Source organism: Notolepis coatsorum, assembly GCF_963971535.1.
Source record: "Notolepis coatsorum genome assembly, chromosome: 6".
NCBI lineage: Eukaryota > Metazoa > Chordata > Actinopteri > Aulopiformes > Paralepididae > Notolepis > Notolepis coatsorum.
In genome coordinates, this window is record NC_140170.1 from 183337181 (window position 1) to 183353443 (window position 16263).

At 43.6% G+C, this 16263-nt stretch overlaps 1 protein-coding gene across 1 annotated transcript in view; it reads right to left on the reverse strand.

Moving 5' to 3' along the window:
• LOC311231220 (serine/threonine-protein kinase 4-like) overlaps positions 1-16263 on the reverse strand; it is a 93775-nt gene that overhangs the window by 61008 nt on the left and 16504 nt on the right. The window contains exons 3-5 of the mRNA XM_084317763.1: positions 16102-16230; positions 6861-6975; positions 4933-5097 (exon numbers count right to left, since the gene is read on the reverse strand). Coding sequence (XP_084173889.1) covers positions 4933-5097; positions 6861-6975; positions 16102-16230 — 409 coding nt within the window. The remainder of the gene's footprint in view (positions 1-4932; positions 5098-6860; positions 6976-16101; positions 16231-16263) is intronic.

A 16263-nucleotide genomic window follows, 5' to 3' on the forward strand; every position in this document is an offset into this window, starting at 1 on the left:
AGAGTTCCTGGAGTCATGTTCTTGACAATAAACTGCCAATTGATTTTGTGGGCAGTGTGACAATAACAACCAGAGTGGTTTATTCTGGGATATTAAAGAAGTGATTTTACAGTTGAGTGTTTTTAGTACTACTATAAACAATTTGCATGAAAGCGCAATTTCACTCGTCTGTCTCTCCGTGTTGATGTCCGTGAATATTTAATGCTATACATTCATTCAGGAAAATGACCCTCGACGAGTTGAAAAGGTAGCAGGGAGATTCGAAAAAAACTAAAACAAAGATACTCTTCCTCCTTTATCAAAAGATAAATTCTGGTGGTATATTTATTAGTTTAATGGAATATATATTTGTGGTCAGGGCTGACTGACATTGTGATTCGTACACACATGAAAACCCTTGTAATTCTATGAATAACGTTGTCCTTGAATGGCCCTTGTAACTGAGGGGTACAATTCCCTGACTGTATTACTAGATATGATACTTACTACCACTACCTTTGTACTTAATATTCGGCCACCCAGTACACGGCATAAATATATTATCATGAACACTCTCACGTAGATGAAACGGATCCAACACAAATGTACGAATTAGAAACAGGTCTTTATTTCCTACACAGCGATGGTGTGTAGAATAAGCACTTAATCACTTAATTACATTTATGAATTGAAATAGTATGCACTTTTATGGCAAGGAGTATTCGTCGGTATATCAATAGAGAATGTCCAATCTCTGAATGCGCAGGTGGTAAATATACGACCTGGAATAGTTAAGGAATAACAGCAATGATACTTTAATGATTATAGGCTGGATACACTAGAGGGGGTTAATCCGGTCGCTTGTAAGCCGACAGGAGTAGGAGGGGGGGGGGGGGGTAGAATCCAGCTGCCTCGTCCGGCCAAGGGTATCCCAGGTGAACCCACTGTAGTGCCGTTCAATGCGCCGGCGATCCTTGGACCACAGATGAAAGCAGGTGGACTCTTTGTGGGCCGGCTCTCTCCGGTCCACGGGGGAGAGACGTGAAGAGACCTCGTCTTGCAGAGCGTCTCCTCACCTTGCGTCCTCTCCAGGGGGGGGGGTTCCAACACACGGCAGTGTCGGGGGTCTTTATCCATGGAATAATCAAAGTATCCAAAGCATAATCCGTGCCTGGGAAGGCGGGCTGTCGTCGGTAGAATAATCCGGTATACAGGTCCACTCGCTCGTCGGCTCTGGGGCTCCTCGGGTGCAGCTTCACATAGGGTCAACCACCCTGGGTAAGCAGCCAGTTCTCTGCCCGAAACGATGGGGTACTGACTACGGTAGTATTCTCACCGCACGAAGCACTATATATTAACAGACTATTATTAGCTTAATAGACTACGTCCAACTCGACGATATAGTGCCAAATATGACTATTCAAATATTAATATACACGATGTCTCAATACCGATGGTAGGCCGAACTTGGCCTTACTCCCACACGTGGCGTCGCGGGGAGGCTTTACGTCTGTGACTCTATTGGAGGGTAAGAAACTGGACTGAAAAGAAAGTCCTACTTTAGTAGCGCAGTATATATACGCACTATGAACAAATAGTCCCATTAGTGGTGCGGTAGCCAAATTCCTACGCGGAACTAGGACTTGTTCGTACATGTCGAGCGGTACGTTTGAACTGGGTCTGAGGGGTATGGCAGCCTGGCACCAAGGTCTCGACCAATAGTAGAATGGAGACTATTATGGGATGTTCAGTAGGCTAGAATGGATATTCAATGCATATTGTACAAGGAATATACAAGGGATATCAGGGAATATTAGAGAATATACAAATACAATTAAATATATATATATAAATAAATATATATATTCGGTTTAATCTGGCCCTTCACAACAGCCCTTCTAAGGTTTCTCTCCTCCACATTGCCTGTGGTGCTTTTTTCCTATTGCTAGGTTTTTTTGTGAGTTTTTCCTTACCTTCGCTGGGGTATGTCTGAGAGTGTTGCATTTATTTATTTAAAATTTATTTTTTATTTCATGATGTTTTTTTTTGTTCTTTGATTTATTGTGATGTTTCTTCTCGACTTGTTTAACCCTTTCACTACCACACTACAGAAGGTTAACCTTTCACTACCGCACTAGTGAAAGGTTTAACCTTCTGTAGTGTGGCTGTGAAAGGGTTAACCTTCTGTAGTGTGGTTGTGAAAGGGTTAACCCTATGTCGTGTGGCAGTGAAAGGGTTAACCTTCTGTATTGTCGCCGTGAAAGGGTTAACCCTTTTGGTAGTGTGGTGGTAGTGAAAGGTTTTAAAGAAGACTTGTCCGGCCCATGGGGGGCATTAACCCTTTCACTGCTGCACTACCAAAAGGTTAACCCTTTCACTGTGACAAATACACAGAAGGTTAACCCTTTCACTGCCACACAACAGCAGGTTAGTCCTTTCACTGCCACACTACAGGAGGTTAACCCTTTCAGTGTTGCCCCTACCATTGCCTTGGCCGGGACGCGCCGCCAGAGAAAACTATAATAAAAAAGAAAATTCTAAAATAAAAATTAAGATTTTTTTTTTTTTTTACGTTTGCTTTAATCACAGTAACGTTGGCGAGCTAGCTAAATTATACATACATCGGTTTTCATATAAATCAATCTTCGGTGGTCTACAGAGAGGCAGAAAAAAGCTACCAAATCCATTCTGAGACAACTCCGAGACTGACTAGCGTCACGCGTAACAATTCTCAGACTCTCTCTCTCTCTCTCTCTCTCTCTCTCCTTCAAGTAGCCAAACGTTACACTATAAAAACGAACTGGATAGTTGATATAAGTTGATATATGAACTGGATAGTTCATATAAGCCATTCTCCCTTTCTGTGTGTGAGTGTGTGAGTGTGTGTGTGTGTGTGTGCGTGCGTGCGTGCGTGCGTGCGTGTGTGCGTGTGTGTGTGTGTGCGCGCGCGCGGGTGCCCATCCCAACTCTGGTCTTTGGAAAGTTTGATAGTATTTACTGAGGATGGACAGATAATGTTGATATTTAAAAACTTAAAAAATAATTATACAGAGAGAAGCTTCAGCAAGTACAAAACGCTGCTGACCGACAAAAGGTAATCCCTCACTGAGGAAAACACAAAGGCCTATCCATCATGTATCACAATGGTGATATCAGCCAGAGACGGGGAGAGGCATGAACCTTTAAAGGACATCTCTTTGAAATAAATTACATTTGACAGTTTCTTTCTGATTTCTTTTAAACAAATTATTATTTTGTATTATTTAACTATTTAACTATTTAATTATTATTTAGTTATTGCACTGCACTGGCAGTTGAACTGCATTGAACTGAACTGGAAAAAATAAACCTCATAACCTAACTGGCACTGAACATTGAACTACACTGGCACTGTTTGCAGATGCACTGTTATTAAAGTTAGTTAAAAACATAATTTTGTATCGTTTTTTTTGGTTAAAATCCAAAGGAAGAAAATATAAAATCAGAGAAATCCAAAAACGGGAAAATTAAAAACAGAGAAATCCGAAAACAGGAAAATTCATCTCCAAAAACAGGAAAAGATAAAAACGGATTCCCTAGTTAAGGTGAGTTAATAAATTCACTCTGAAAATCTGCTCCGCTCTGATAAACTGACTCTTGGTCAGAGCGTCCAGTGTGCTGCACTCGGAGCCCTCAGAATGTCAGAACAACTTGAGTGCGCTCGCTCTGACACTGGTTGTAAATAGTTATGCGTGTTGTATGTGCCTCCCTGTATTGTAAATAGTTCATGTTGTCACTACTGTATGTATAATTGTAAATAAGTTAATTTATGTGTTGTAAATCAAATATTGTTAATATTTATTTACCTAATTTATGTGGTGCAATCGTTTCAGCTCAGTGTAGAGAAATGCACCGATACTAACAACCGCCTTACTGCGTTTGTGACACACGCGCGCCCCGCAACAACACTAGTGGTTTTGGGGGCCTACCACCCCCCCTGAAAAAAATCCTAGGGGAAACACTGCCTTTAGTGAAAGGGTTGAATGAATGAATGAATGAAAACTTTATTTAACAGATTGCAGAATGGGTACAATACAGTACGGCTCAATACATACAATTGTTAAGGGGATGCAGACCAGAGAAAGACGTTTGTCTTGTTTCCATCAGGGTCCCCCATTTTCAATTCATATAGATATTTATGACATACACAACATACATGACATTTATGGCATAGGGACATATAGGTATTTAGTACTGATACATTTGTGACATAAACGGTATTCAAATATACAGTACTGTTACCCCTAGATCCTGACAGAGTATATACATATGATGGGGAGGGGACTGTACATTAGGAGGGGGTGGGTGGGTGGGAGAGAAATATACATACGGCGGGGAGGGAATATATACATGCGGTGGGGAGGAGACTGTCTATTAGGAGGTGGTGGGGGTTTTGGGCATTTACGGTGGCCAGTTTCGAATTGCAGCCTCCCGTAGGTGCTCTTTAAGAGCGGTTTTGAATGTGGGCAGGGATTCACATTCCTTTACAGCTTTGGGTAGGGCATTCCACATTGTTGTGGCATAATTGCAAAACGTGTTTAGTCCCTTGTTTGAGCCGAATCTGGGTTTAACATGATTTGTGGAGCTTCCTCTGGTGTTGTGATCGTGGTATTCACTGACCTTTGGGAAGTATTTTGACATGTACATGGGCACCCCGGTCGTATAGTGTATCTTGTAGACCAGGCCCATTGCAAGTTGCTGTACTCTGTCGTCTACTCTAAGCCATCCTAGGTTGTCAAAGTGGGCAGGGGTGAGGTGGGTTCTGGGGTTCAGGTCAAGTAGTAGTCTGACCAGTTTGTTTTGTGATGTTTGTAATTTTGTTTTAAGCGCCTTTGAGGTGCTTTGGTACCATGAGGTGCACCTTCTGTAGAGTGGCAGTGAAAGGGTTAAGTTGTGATCTGGACTGTGACTCACGGTGAGCTGCCCGGCCACCCCGAAGTCGGCCAGCTTGGCCTGGCCCTCGGCGTTCAGCAGGATGTTCCCGGCCTTGATGTCCCGGTGGATCTTCCTCATGAAGTGCAGATACTCCAGACCCTTCAGGGTGGGCTGGATGATGGCGGCGATCTCCTCCTCCGTCAGCTGGAGGCCAGGGGGTGGGGGGGGGGGGGGGGAGGGAGAGAGAGAGAGAGAGAGAGAGAGAGGGAGAGGGAGAGGGAGAGGGAGAGGGAGAGGGAGAGGGAGGGAGAGGGAGAGGGAGAGAGAGAGAGAGAAAGAGAGAGAGACAGAGAGAGACAGAGACAGAGAGAGAGAGACAGAGACAGACAGACAGACAGACAGACAGACAGACAGACAGACAGACAGACAGACAGACAGACAGACAGACAGACAGACAGACAGACAGACAGACAGACAGACAGACAGACAGACGGGAGGGAGGACAATCGTTAGTTGTGTGGTATGGCACAAAAACCTTGAAACGCATGTACAGTCAGGCCCATAAATATTTGGACATTGACACAGTTTTTGGCTCTGTATGTACAGCCCCACGGTGGACTTGAAATTAAACAGTCAATTATGTGCTGTAAGTGCAGACGCTCAGCTCTCATTTGAGGGTATTTACAACCAAATAAGGTGAACAGTGTAGGAATTACAACAGGGTTCCCACAGACATTGCTAAATGAAATGAAAAGGACTTTCGAGTACTTTCCTAAGCAACTGTTTTTCATTTTAAAGTGGGCATTAAAAAGGATACAATTCACTTTTAAATGCTGTTTTTATAGAAAATAAATCTGATCCAATATGCATGACTTAAAACCCATTTCCGACAATTAGTTACACTTTAAATAAAAGAAATTCTTATTTCTTGAATCAGAACAATTTTGTCATGGATGAACAAAACTTTCAATGCGAATGGTTTATTTGAATTTCAAGGACTTTTTAAGCACCTTGTTAAAAAAAATTGCCGTTTTCAAGGAATTCCAGGCCTTGACTTTTTTTGGTAAAAGAAATCGAGCACTTTAAGCACTTTCAAGGACCTTGTGCGAACCCTGTTACAAGTAATGGGAAAGAGAGGGGAAAGGGAAGAGAGAACTCTGAGAAAAGTCTGTATGTGCAAGTTACTGTTTGGTTGCGTAGTCATATGCACTGCATTAGATATGGATAGCATTTTTAATCCAAATCGCTTTACAACGTATGCCTCACATTCACCCATTCACACACCGACGGTGGAGGCGACCGTTCAAGGAGGTGCCGCCCTGCTCATCGGGAGCAGTGAGGGGGTTATAAGTGTCTTGCTCAAGGACACTTCGACACACTGCAGGGAGGAGCCGGAATCTAACTGGGAACCTTTCCAATGACCAGACGACCGCTCTAACTCCCGAGTCTAACTAACTGATGTTGAAGAATTCCTTGAAACTGTGATTTGACTCACTCGCTGCTATCTTTTTTTACGCTCGTTTTATATGTCATTTTAATCAAACCAAAAACAAAGTGGCCTATTGGGATGCTAGATCCGAAATGTGAAAAACTGATTTTATATGTCTGCACTTTATGTGCTCATTTTGTGCCTGTCTTTTTTCTGTTGTGAAGCACTTTAAGCTGCAATTCTTGTATAAAATGCGCTATACAAATAAAATTATTATTATTGACAAATGAATAACGGTGTGTGTCCCTCTCTAGTGTGTGTGTGTGTGTGTGTGTGTGCGCGTGCTGTACGAGTGTGTGTGTCTTTGGTGTGGCTTAGTGACAGTACTGTATGTGTGTAATACATGCTAGTAAATGTTTGTGTGTAAGTGTGTACTGTGTGTGTGTGTGTGTGTGTGTGTGTGTGTGTGTGTGTGTGTGTGTGTGTGTGTGTGTGTGTGTGTGTGTGTGTGTGTGTGTGTGTGTGTGTGTGATATTACCGTCTGGTTGCGCAGTCTGATGATGTCCGACACCGAGCCGGCTGCACAGTACTCCATGACGATCCACAGGTCACTGTTCTTGAAGTAGCTGCCGTAGTACCTCACTACATGGGGACTGAAGACACAGGAGAATATACACAGATATGCATTAGGGATGTTCGATATTGGCTTTTTTACCGATATCCGATATACCAATATTGTCCAACTCCGATACCGATATCAACCAATGAGGCGTTTCCCCCCCCCCCAAAAAACGGAATCATTTCAGGTAATTAACATTACATATCTCTTGTTGTGGGATTAACACAACATTATGCATACTTTTGACAATAAATAAAATAAGAATTTGTTCTTACTCGTTTGCCTGGGTAAATAAAGTAAAAATAAATGTAAAAAAAAATAAAACTATTTTTTTTAAACCGATACCGATCATTTCCGATATGTAAGGGATAATGTATAGCTACGAGGTCATTGTCGCAAAATAATTGACCGACACGGAGTTTAAAATACCGAGCCACCTCGGCGAGGTGTTTTAAACGTCAGTGAAGGTCAATTATTTTGCGTCAATGATCGAGTATAGCTATACATTATCCCGCTTATTACATGGCTAACTTACTAACAATATACCTAATTCATTTTACATCGACTCGCAACACTGGTTCTGGCTCCGCTCGTCGCTCCGCCCCCTGTCATCGCCGGCAGCTTCCCCGGCAGCAGAACGCACTGAAACAGTGTGCGTCAGTGGGCTTGATTGCGAACAGCTGCGCACAGCGGTCATTATTGTCCCACAGCGGTCATTATTGTCTGATAACTGACCTCTGACGCGCGCTATTGACCAATCACAAGCAAGCATTTCGGCGAATGTGAAAACGCCATGTAATAATACATTTTAATGCCAATATCGGCCGATAATATCGGTAGGCCGATAATATCGGACATCCCTAATATACATGACTGGGAAAACACTCTGTGGGTCCATCCACTTCCTGGGAACCATCATCTCCCATGACCTCAAGTGAGAGCTGAACATCAGCTGCCTCATCAAGAAAGCACAGCAGAGGATGCACTTCCTGCGGCAGCTGAAGAAATTCAACCTTCCAAAGACGATGATGGTGCACTTCTATCAACAAGAACAGCTTCTACCCCTCTGCAGTGAGCCTCGTCAACAAGAACAGCTTCCTCTGCAGTGAGCCTCATCAACAAGAACAGCTTCTACCCCTCTGCAGTGAGCCTCATCAACAAGAACAGCTTCCTCTGCAGTGAGCCTCATCAACAAGAACAGCTTCCTCTGCAGTGAGCCTCATCAACAAGAACAGCTTCCTCTGCAGTGAGCCTCATCAACAAGAACAGCTTCCTCTGCAGTGAGCCTCATCAACAAGAACAGCTTCCTCTGCAGTGAGCCTCATCAACAAGAACAGCTTCCTCTGCAGTGAGCCTCATCAACAAGAACAGCTTCCTCTGCAGTGAGCCTCATCAACAAGAACAGCTTCCTCTGCAGTGAGACTCGTCAACAAGAACAGCTTCCTCTGCAGTGAGACTCATCAACAAGAACAGCTTCCTCTGCAGTGAGCCTCGTCAACAAGAACAGCTTCTACCCCTCTGCAGTGAGCCTCGTCAACAAGAACAGCTTCCTCTGCAGTGAGCCTCATCAACAAGAACAGCTTCCTCTGCAGTGAGCCTCGTCAACAAGAACAGCTTCCTCTGCAGTGAGCCTCATCAACAAGAGCAGCTTCCTCTGCAGTGAGACTCATCAACAAGAACAGCTTCCTCTGCAGTGAGCCTCATCAACAAGAACAGCTTCTACTCCTCTGCAGTGAGCCTCATCAACAAGAACAGCTTCTACTCCTCTGCAGTGAGCCTCATCAACAAGAACAGCTTCTACTCCTCTGCAGTGAGCCTCATCAACAAGAACAGCTTCTACTCCTCTGCAGTGAGCCTCATCAACAAGAACAGCTTCCTCTGCAGTGAGCCTCATCAACAAGAACAGCTTCCTCTGCAGTGAGCCTCATCAACAAAAACAGCTTCTACCCCTCTGCAGTGAGCCTCGTCAACAAGAACAGCTTCCTCTGCAGTGAGCCTCATCAACAAGAACAGCTTCTACCCCTCTGCAGTGAGCCTCGTCAACAAGAACAGCTTCCTCTGCAGTGAGCCTCATCAACAAGAACAGCTTCTACCCCTCTGCAGTGAGCCTCATCAACAAAAACAGCTTCCTCTGCAGTGAGCCTCATCAACAAGAACAGCTTCCTCTGCAGTGAGACTCATCAACAAGAACAGCTTCCTCTGCAGTGAGACTCATCAACAAGAACAGCTTCCTCTGCAGTGAGCCTCGTCAACAAGAACAGCTTCCTCTGCAGTGAGCCTCATCAACAAGTTCAAGAACAGCTTCCTCTGCAGTGAGACTCGTCAACAAGAACAGCTTCCTCTGCAGTGAGACTCATCAACAAGAACAGCTTCCTCTGCAGTGAACCTCGTCAACAAGAACAGCTTCCTCTGCAGTGAGCCTCGTCAACAAGAGCAGCTTCTACTCCTCTGCAGTGAGACTCATCAACAAGAGCAGCTTCTACCCCTCTGCAGTGAGCCTCGTCAACAAGAGCAGCTTCTACCCCTCTGCAGTGAGCCTCGTCAACAAGAGCAGCTTCTACCCTTCTGCAGTGAGCCTCGTCAACAAGAGCAGCTTCTACCCTTCTGCAGTGAGCCTCGTCAACAAGAGCAGCTTCTACCCTTCTGCAGTGAGCCTCGTCAACAAGAGCAGCTTCTACCCTTCTGCAGTGAGCCTCGTCAACAAGAGCAGCTTCTACCCTTCTGCAGTGAGCCTCGTCAACAAGAGCAGCTTCTACCCTTCTGCAGTGAGCCTCGTCAACAAGAGCAGCTTCTACCCTTCTGCAGTGAGCCTCGTCAACAAGAGCAGCTTCTACCCTTCTGCAGTGAGCCTCGTCAACAAGAGCAGCTTCTACCCTTCTGCAGTGAGCCTCATCAACAAGTTCAAGAACAGCTTCTACCCTCTGCACTGAGCCTCATCAACAAGAACTAGAAGGACTAGAAGCCATAACAAATCTAACTATGTAGGCGCGGCTAGGTGGCACAGTGGGCAAGGCGCTCGCCACCAACGCAGGAGATGCTGGGTTCGAGCCCAGCTCTCGGCGTTGCTACCAACTTGGCTGGTCGTTCATACTAATACAATTGGCAGTATTAGGGGGTGGGAAGTTGGTGGGTGGGGATCGGACGTTGTGGACAGCGACTCCTACAGGTCGGTTGGTGCGCCTGCGCAGTAGAATCAGGAAGCGACGGGGGCGGCGTGTCCCTCCCACGCAGACCCTCGCCGCTGAGAGATCGTGCTGTGCAGGTGAAAAGATGCGACAGCTGCCTCCTCGAGTACCGGAGGGGACACGTGATGCAAGGCTTCGTCCACATTGCAGCCGGCTTGTGGGAGGCATGGCCTAACAACGTTCGAGACAGGGGAGGGTAGAATTGGACAATACGAAATTGGGTACGGGAGAAAAATTCAAAAATGGGGAGAAAAAGTGGATAAAAAAAAATCGAACTATGTCAAATACCTTATAGCTAAGCCACCCTAGAAATTAAGGGTGGGGGTAGGGCTGGGCGATATAACGATAACGATAAATATCGCGATATATTTTAATAATCGATATCGAATATCGAAATTTAAAAAAAAATCAAAAAACGTTTTTTTTTTTTTTTATTATTTTTATACCTGCAACAGGGCAGTTTTAAAACCAGAGACAGTGGACAGACTTGTCTTTCTTGCCTGCAACTTAAAGTAATGGCTTTGCTTGTCCAAATGACAATACTGACCAAATTCAGATTTCTTTTTCTCTTGTCCATTTATTTTGTTTGCTTTCTAATTTAAAATACATTTTGAAACCGTCTGTACACAGTAGACTCCAGTCACGAGTCACAGTGCACATGTGCTGTGGTTTGTCCACCAAAAAAGCGCCAAAAGATCGAAAATAAACTAGCAGAGCCAGAACTGTTCAACTCCTCTGGAGCCACAGCCAGCAGAGAAGCCGGTTTACTTTAGCTTTTAAACCAGCTGCAGCCTGAGAACTGGAGTGTGAGGGGATGTAACACTAAAGATGGCGGCAATGACAAAGAATTGCTGCAAAATAAACATACATCTGTTGTTAAAAAAAATAAAAAAAAAAAATTATACTTATAACAATTCGATAATTATCGATATCGAGAAATAAAATAAAATTATCATATAGTTATCGCGATATGATTTTTTTCCATATCGCCCAGCCCTAGGTGGGGGGGGGGGGGGAATTGATACGTAGTAGTATCGCGATATTTTGCGTGGCGATACTGTATCGATACAGGGACGCCAAGTATCGATATTTAATTATCCATAAAAATAAAAGATAATTTCTTTTTTGGTATAAGGAAGTTGCATTGTTCATTTCAATACCTGTAATAGTACAGTAGTCCACACACACACACACACACACACACACACGTGTGCATTCAGTTAAGTCGGAATATGACTGTAATACAAACAGTTCAGTTTGTCAGGTACATGCAACACAGATTAGTGTTTACATCTGTCTGCTTGAGAAAATACCATGTTCTGCAATAAAAATTATTGAAGTGAGATGAACAGACTGAACTTTATTTTATTAGATAAAACATGTTGACAGTTTTACTTTGCAGTAATAAAAAAAAAAAAAAAAAAAAAAAAAAGATATCGCAATATTCGAGATATATCGAGTATCGCGAGGTCTCGACTCTCTGGCGATTCCCACCCCTACTAGAAATACACTACAGCGATTAGACACATTGTGGAATATCACCCACAGGTATGTGAAGCAGGATCTATCATCATTTAACCCACAACACAGCAGGATATCTATCATCATTTAACCCACGACACAGCAGGATATCTATCATTTAACCCACGACAGACAGCAGCCTGCAGAATGCTACACAGAGAAAAAGCTCTCAAGTCATTACCGTACATGTAGAGTGAAAAGAGGTAAAACCTACAGATGGGTAAGAGTTCTGCTGGTCCAATTCTACACCGCCATAATTCAAAGCATCCTCACCTCATCCATCACAGTCTGGTACGGTTCCAGTGACAAACACACCAAACACAAACTCCAACGCATCACCAAGACAGCTTCCAAAATAATTGGCTGCCCCCTCCCCTCTCTGGACTCCATCTACACCTCACGCTCTGGTAAAATAGTCAACGATCCCTCCCACCCAGTACACCACTTATTCCAGCGCATGCCCTCAGGTCGCTACAGGTTCATTCTAACCAGACACACACGCTTCACAAACAGCTTTTTCCCCACAGCAGTCCGAACACTAAATACCCTGGCCCGCCCCCCCCTTGCACAGACGGGCAAGCATCCGAACTGAAGTGAACATGAACTGAATTGAACTGACACTTGTTATATGTGACTGTCCTGTATGTATTTATTGTGGGGATTGGGAGGTGGGAGGGGGGCGTTTGATGTACTGTAGGGATGCACCGAAAATTCGGCCACCGAAAATTATCGGCCGAAAATGGTTAAAAAGGCTCTTTCGGCTGTTGGCCGAAAGGGTTTTAGCACCGAAAATACATCACAGAATGTCAAAGAACCGGGATACGTACAGTAACGTTCGTAACCGAAAGTGTTGTTGTGATGACAATCAAAACGCGCAACGTGTAACGTGAGCAGCTTGGCAGCTCTTCCTGCGTTCTGCAGCCTGTGATAACTAACTCCTCTTGGAAGTCGCGCTGTTTCTACGTAAACTCCGGGAGCAACGCATCCAATAAATGCGTCTTTAACATGCTTTATATCCTCGCCATTACTATATGACCGTCGCGGTTAAAACATTTTGAACTAACGTTAGCGTTAAGCTAGCTAACGCTTCCATTCCTCTTTGACCCGTCTCTCGTAAGCTACGTCATCCCCCGCTAAGAGTCACAGGAGATGTAGTAAATACAACAGTCCTGTGTGTGTCTTTATGCAGATCTTTATGCAGTTTTAAAGCACCTTGGCTTTGTTCTGAATGCACTTTGTTGTAGTTATCCTACAGAAAAAAGAAAATGCACTTGTCTTTAATGCACATTTTGTTGTATGCAAAGAGAAAATGTTTAAATTGTACAATCTTTCAGCAGTCAGTCTGGAATTAATGTATGCATTCAAAAGTGCTGAATAAATGTTTATGTAATGTTTAATAGTGATTATTAATATTATTTAAGTTAAGTTTTGCCATAATCATGTCTTTTGCCATAATCAGGTAGCTAAAAAAAGAAAAAAACATTATATCTATATTTATATTAATCATTTTCGGCCTTTCGGCCTTTCGGCCAACTGTTACCTATTTTCGGTATCGGTTTTCGGCCAAGAATTTACCATTCGGTGCATCCCTAGTTTGATGTTCCATGTTGATGTCCCAGTGATTAACTAACATGCTGTACCACAAACGATTACCACCAACCCTAGTTGTGTGGCATTAAAGTATCTTGTATCATCAGCTGTTTGACTAGTATTTGTAAAATATGCCTGTTTGTTACACGGACATGTATTATAGTGAACTGTTGTTTCTAAAGTAACAAAATCGCAACGCGTTGACCGATCCCAAGCTAGTCTGCCTCAATAATTCTATAATCAAATTGTAGCCCTTTATAAATCCAAACCATATCAAACCGTGAGGCCCCTGGCGAATCCCACCGCAAACACACAAACATAATCCTAATAGACCTGTATACAAACTAGGGATGCACAATAATTATCGGGCCTATATCGGCTATTATGACGTCATCCCGATAAAATTATTGATAGCTCCGATAATAATAATTAAAAAAAAATTGTTTACACTTATTATTATTTTTTTTTAATTTTTTTTTTTCGTGTCAACGTTCACACGCACAATATATGCTTACTTAGGATTTGACTCGATTCAACAACAAAGCAGTCGGGGCAATGGCAAGCCGAAAACGGTTGAAAATATTTGAAGTTTGGATTATTTTTTTTACAACTGAGGTAGGTCGATTTTTTAGAGACTAAAGCACCGAAAAAAGGTACCGTTGGGTACCGGTATCGATTCACAGGTACCGGTACCCATCCCTACTGACAAAGCACAATACCTGTTGGTTTTTAGTTCACTCATTGTTCAGGGAAACACATTGTTAACCCTTTCTCTGCCACGCTTATATCCATCCTTATACCGTCCTCTGCCAGCTCTATTTGTCTATGGAGATGTTCCCCTTCTTTGCAGGGCTATAACTTTTTAAATCGTATTGCTAAATTGACATTACTATGGCTCATACTAAAATATGGTCTAAAGTATAAATATGTTTTTATCGTTTTCTGCAGCATTCCATAGAACGTGAGTTATAGCCACAAATACATATATTAGATCATCAAATGTAGTTTGATACCCATTGACGTCAGATAAAAAATTTCAATTGTACAAGGTCCTAACCGTCATGCCTCATCTGCTGGTGACCGGAGGGGGGGGGGTTTATAAGTCTGTGGCCGACGTTAAATGATTCATGTAGTATGGGTGATATGTTGATCATAGCAGTTTGTATGTATAATAATAATCAAACACGCTGAAAATCACTGCGGCTTCCTCGTAGCGTTGGGCGATCAGCGTGGAGCAGAAAGTTCGCTATTATGGGATGTCGATCTAGTTGGTCCAGTTCCAGGTTGTATAATACTATATACATCCAAATCATGTTGTTTATCGAGTTATTGGCAACGGATCTATATCCAGTGTATCAAGATGGAGTCCCGCTAGCGATAGCGAGTGGCCGGACGAAATATGGGTGAGCACCACTTCCGGCAGCTCACTTCCGGCCGCTCACTTCCGGTTTTGGCGATTCGCCGATCGGCCACCAGATGGCGGTCTTGAACCGTTGAAGAGTTGAGAGGAGATCTACAGGAGATCTCAAGTCTCCGTGGGTGAAATATGATTGCCATGACAGATTTTTGAAATATTGACGCTGTACGACGTCATTGGCAGATTACGCATGGCGAGGAATGACGTCTAAAGTCGTCCTTGGTGATTAAAGGGTTAATGACATTGACGGATTGTGAATTTTGTGATTGACTGAAATTATATTTATTTGGACAAATAAATATAGTCACTTTATTTGAAGAGTCAAAACTGTTCTCTTGGCTTTGTTTTGTTCATAGTAGTAACGCTCATGTCATGATAAATCTGGTTAGGTCAAAACTACAGGAATATACATTAAAAGAAATATATCATAATACAATAAATATATATATATCGGTTATCGGTATCCGTATCGACCTTGAGGAGCAGAAAGTTATCGGTATCGATATCGGGGTCAAAAAATCAATATCGTGCACCCCTAATACAAACACACCGTGTTCGAGCCAATCAGCAATACCAACCGAGTCACGTGACTAAGTTGCCCCCCTATCTGCGCGAGCTGCTGCGCTAAAAAAGTATGACGGGGCTCTATGGAGAAACCAGGACACTCCCCTGACTAAAAGTATAATGGAGCTCTATGGAGAAACCATGACACTCCCCTGACTAAAAGTATGACGGGGCTCTATGGAGAAACCATGACACTCCCCTGACTAAAAGTATGACGGGGCTCTATGGAGAAACCATGACACTCCCCTGACTAAAAGTATGACGGGGCTCTATGGAGAAACCATGACACTCCCCTGACTAAAAGTATGACGGGGCTCTATGGAGAAACCATGACACTCCCCTGACTAAAAGTATGACGGGGCTCTATGGAGAAACCATGACACTCCCCTGACTAAAAGTATGACGGGGCTCTATGGAGAAACCATGACACTCCCCTGACTAAAAGTATGACGGGGCTCTATGGAGAAACCATGACACTCCCCTGACTAAAAGTATGACGGGGCTCTATGGAGAAACCATGACACTCCCCTGACTAAAAGTATAATGGAGCTCTATGGAGAAACCATGACACTCCCCTGACTAAAAGTTGTTTCAAACGAAAACGGATGGATGTAATTTTGCCCAATCAGCACGGCTGTGAGTGCGAGTCTTTCACCTTTTACACGTCTAGCTTTGGCACGGATTGATTGTTTAGATCGCTACTAGCACGGCTAACAAATATATTGTAGTCTGCCCCGTTGTTCTGACCAGGATTACGCTTATTTTGCCCCCTTGATGCGCGCCACACACAGAGTCTGACGTGGACAGCAAACAGGTCTATACACATACATGGACAAATCTCTCTCACCCCCTCCCCCACACACACTCTCTCTCTCCGCAGTACCTGTTACACTGCTGCATGATGGAGATCTCCTTGATGATCTCCTGCAGGTCAGACTCCACTGGCACCTGTTTAATGGCCACGATCTCTCCGGTCTCCTTATAGTGGGCTTTGAAGACACTGCCATAGGACCTGGACACACACACACACACATTTACATCTCAG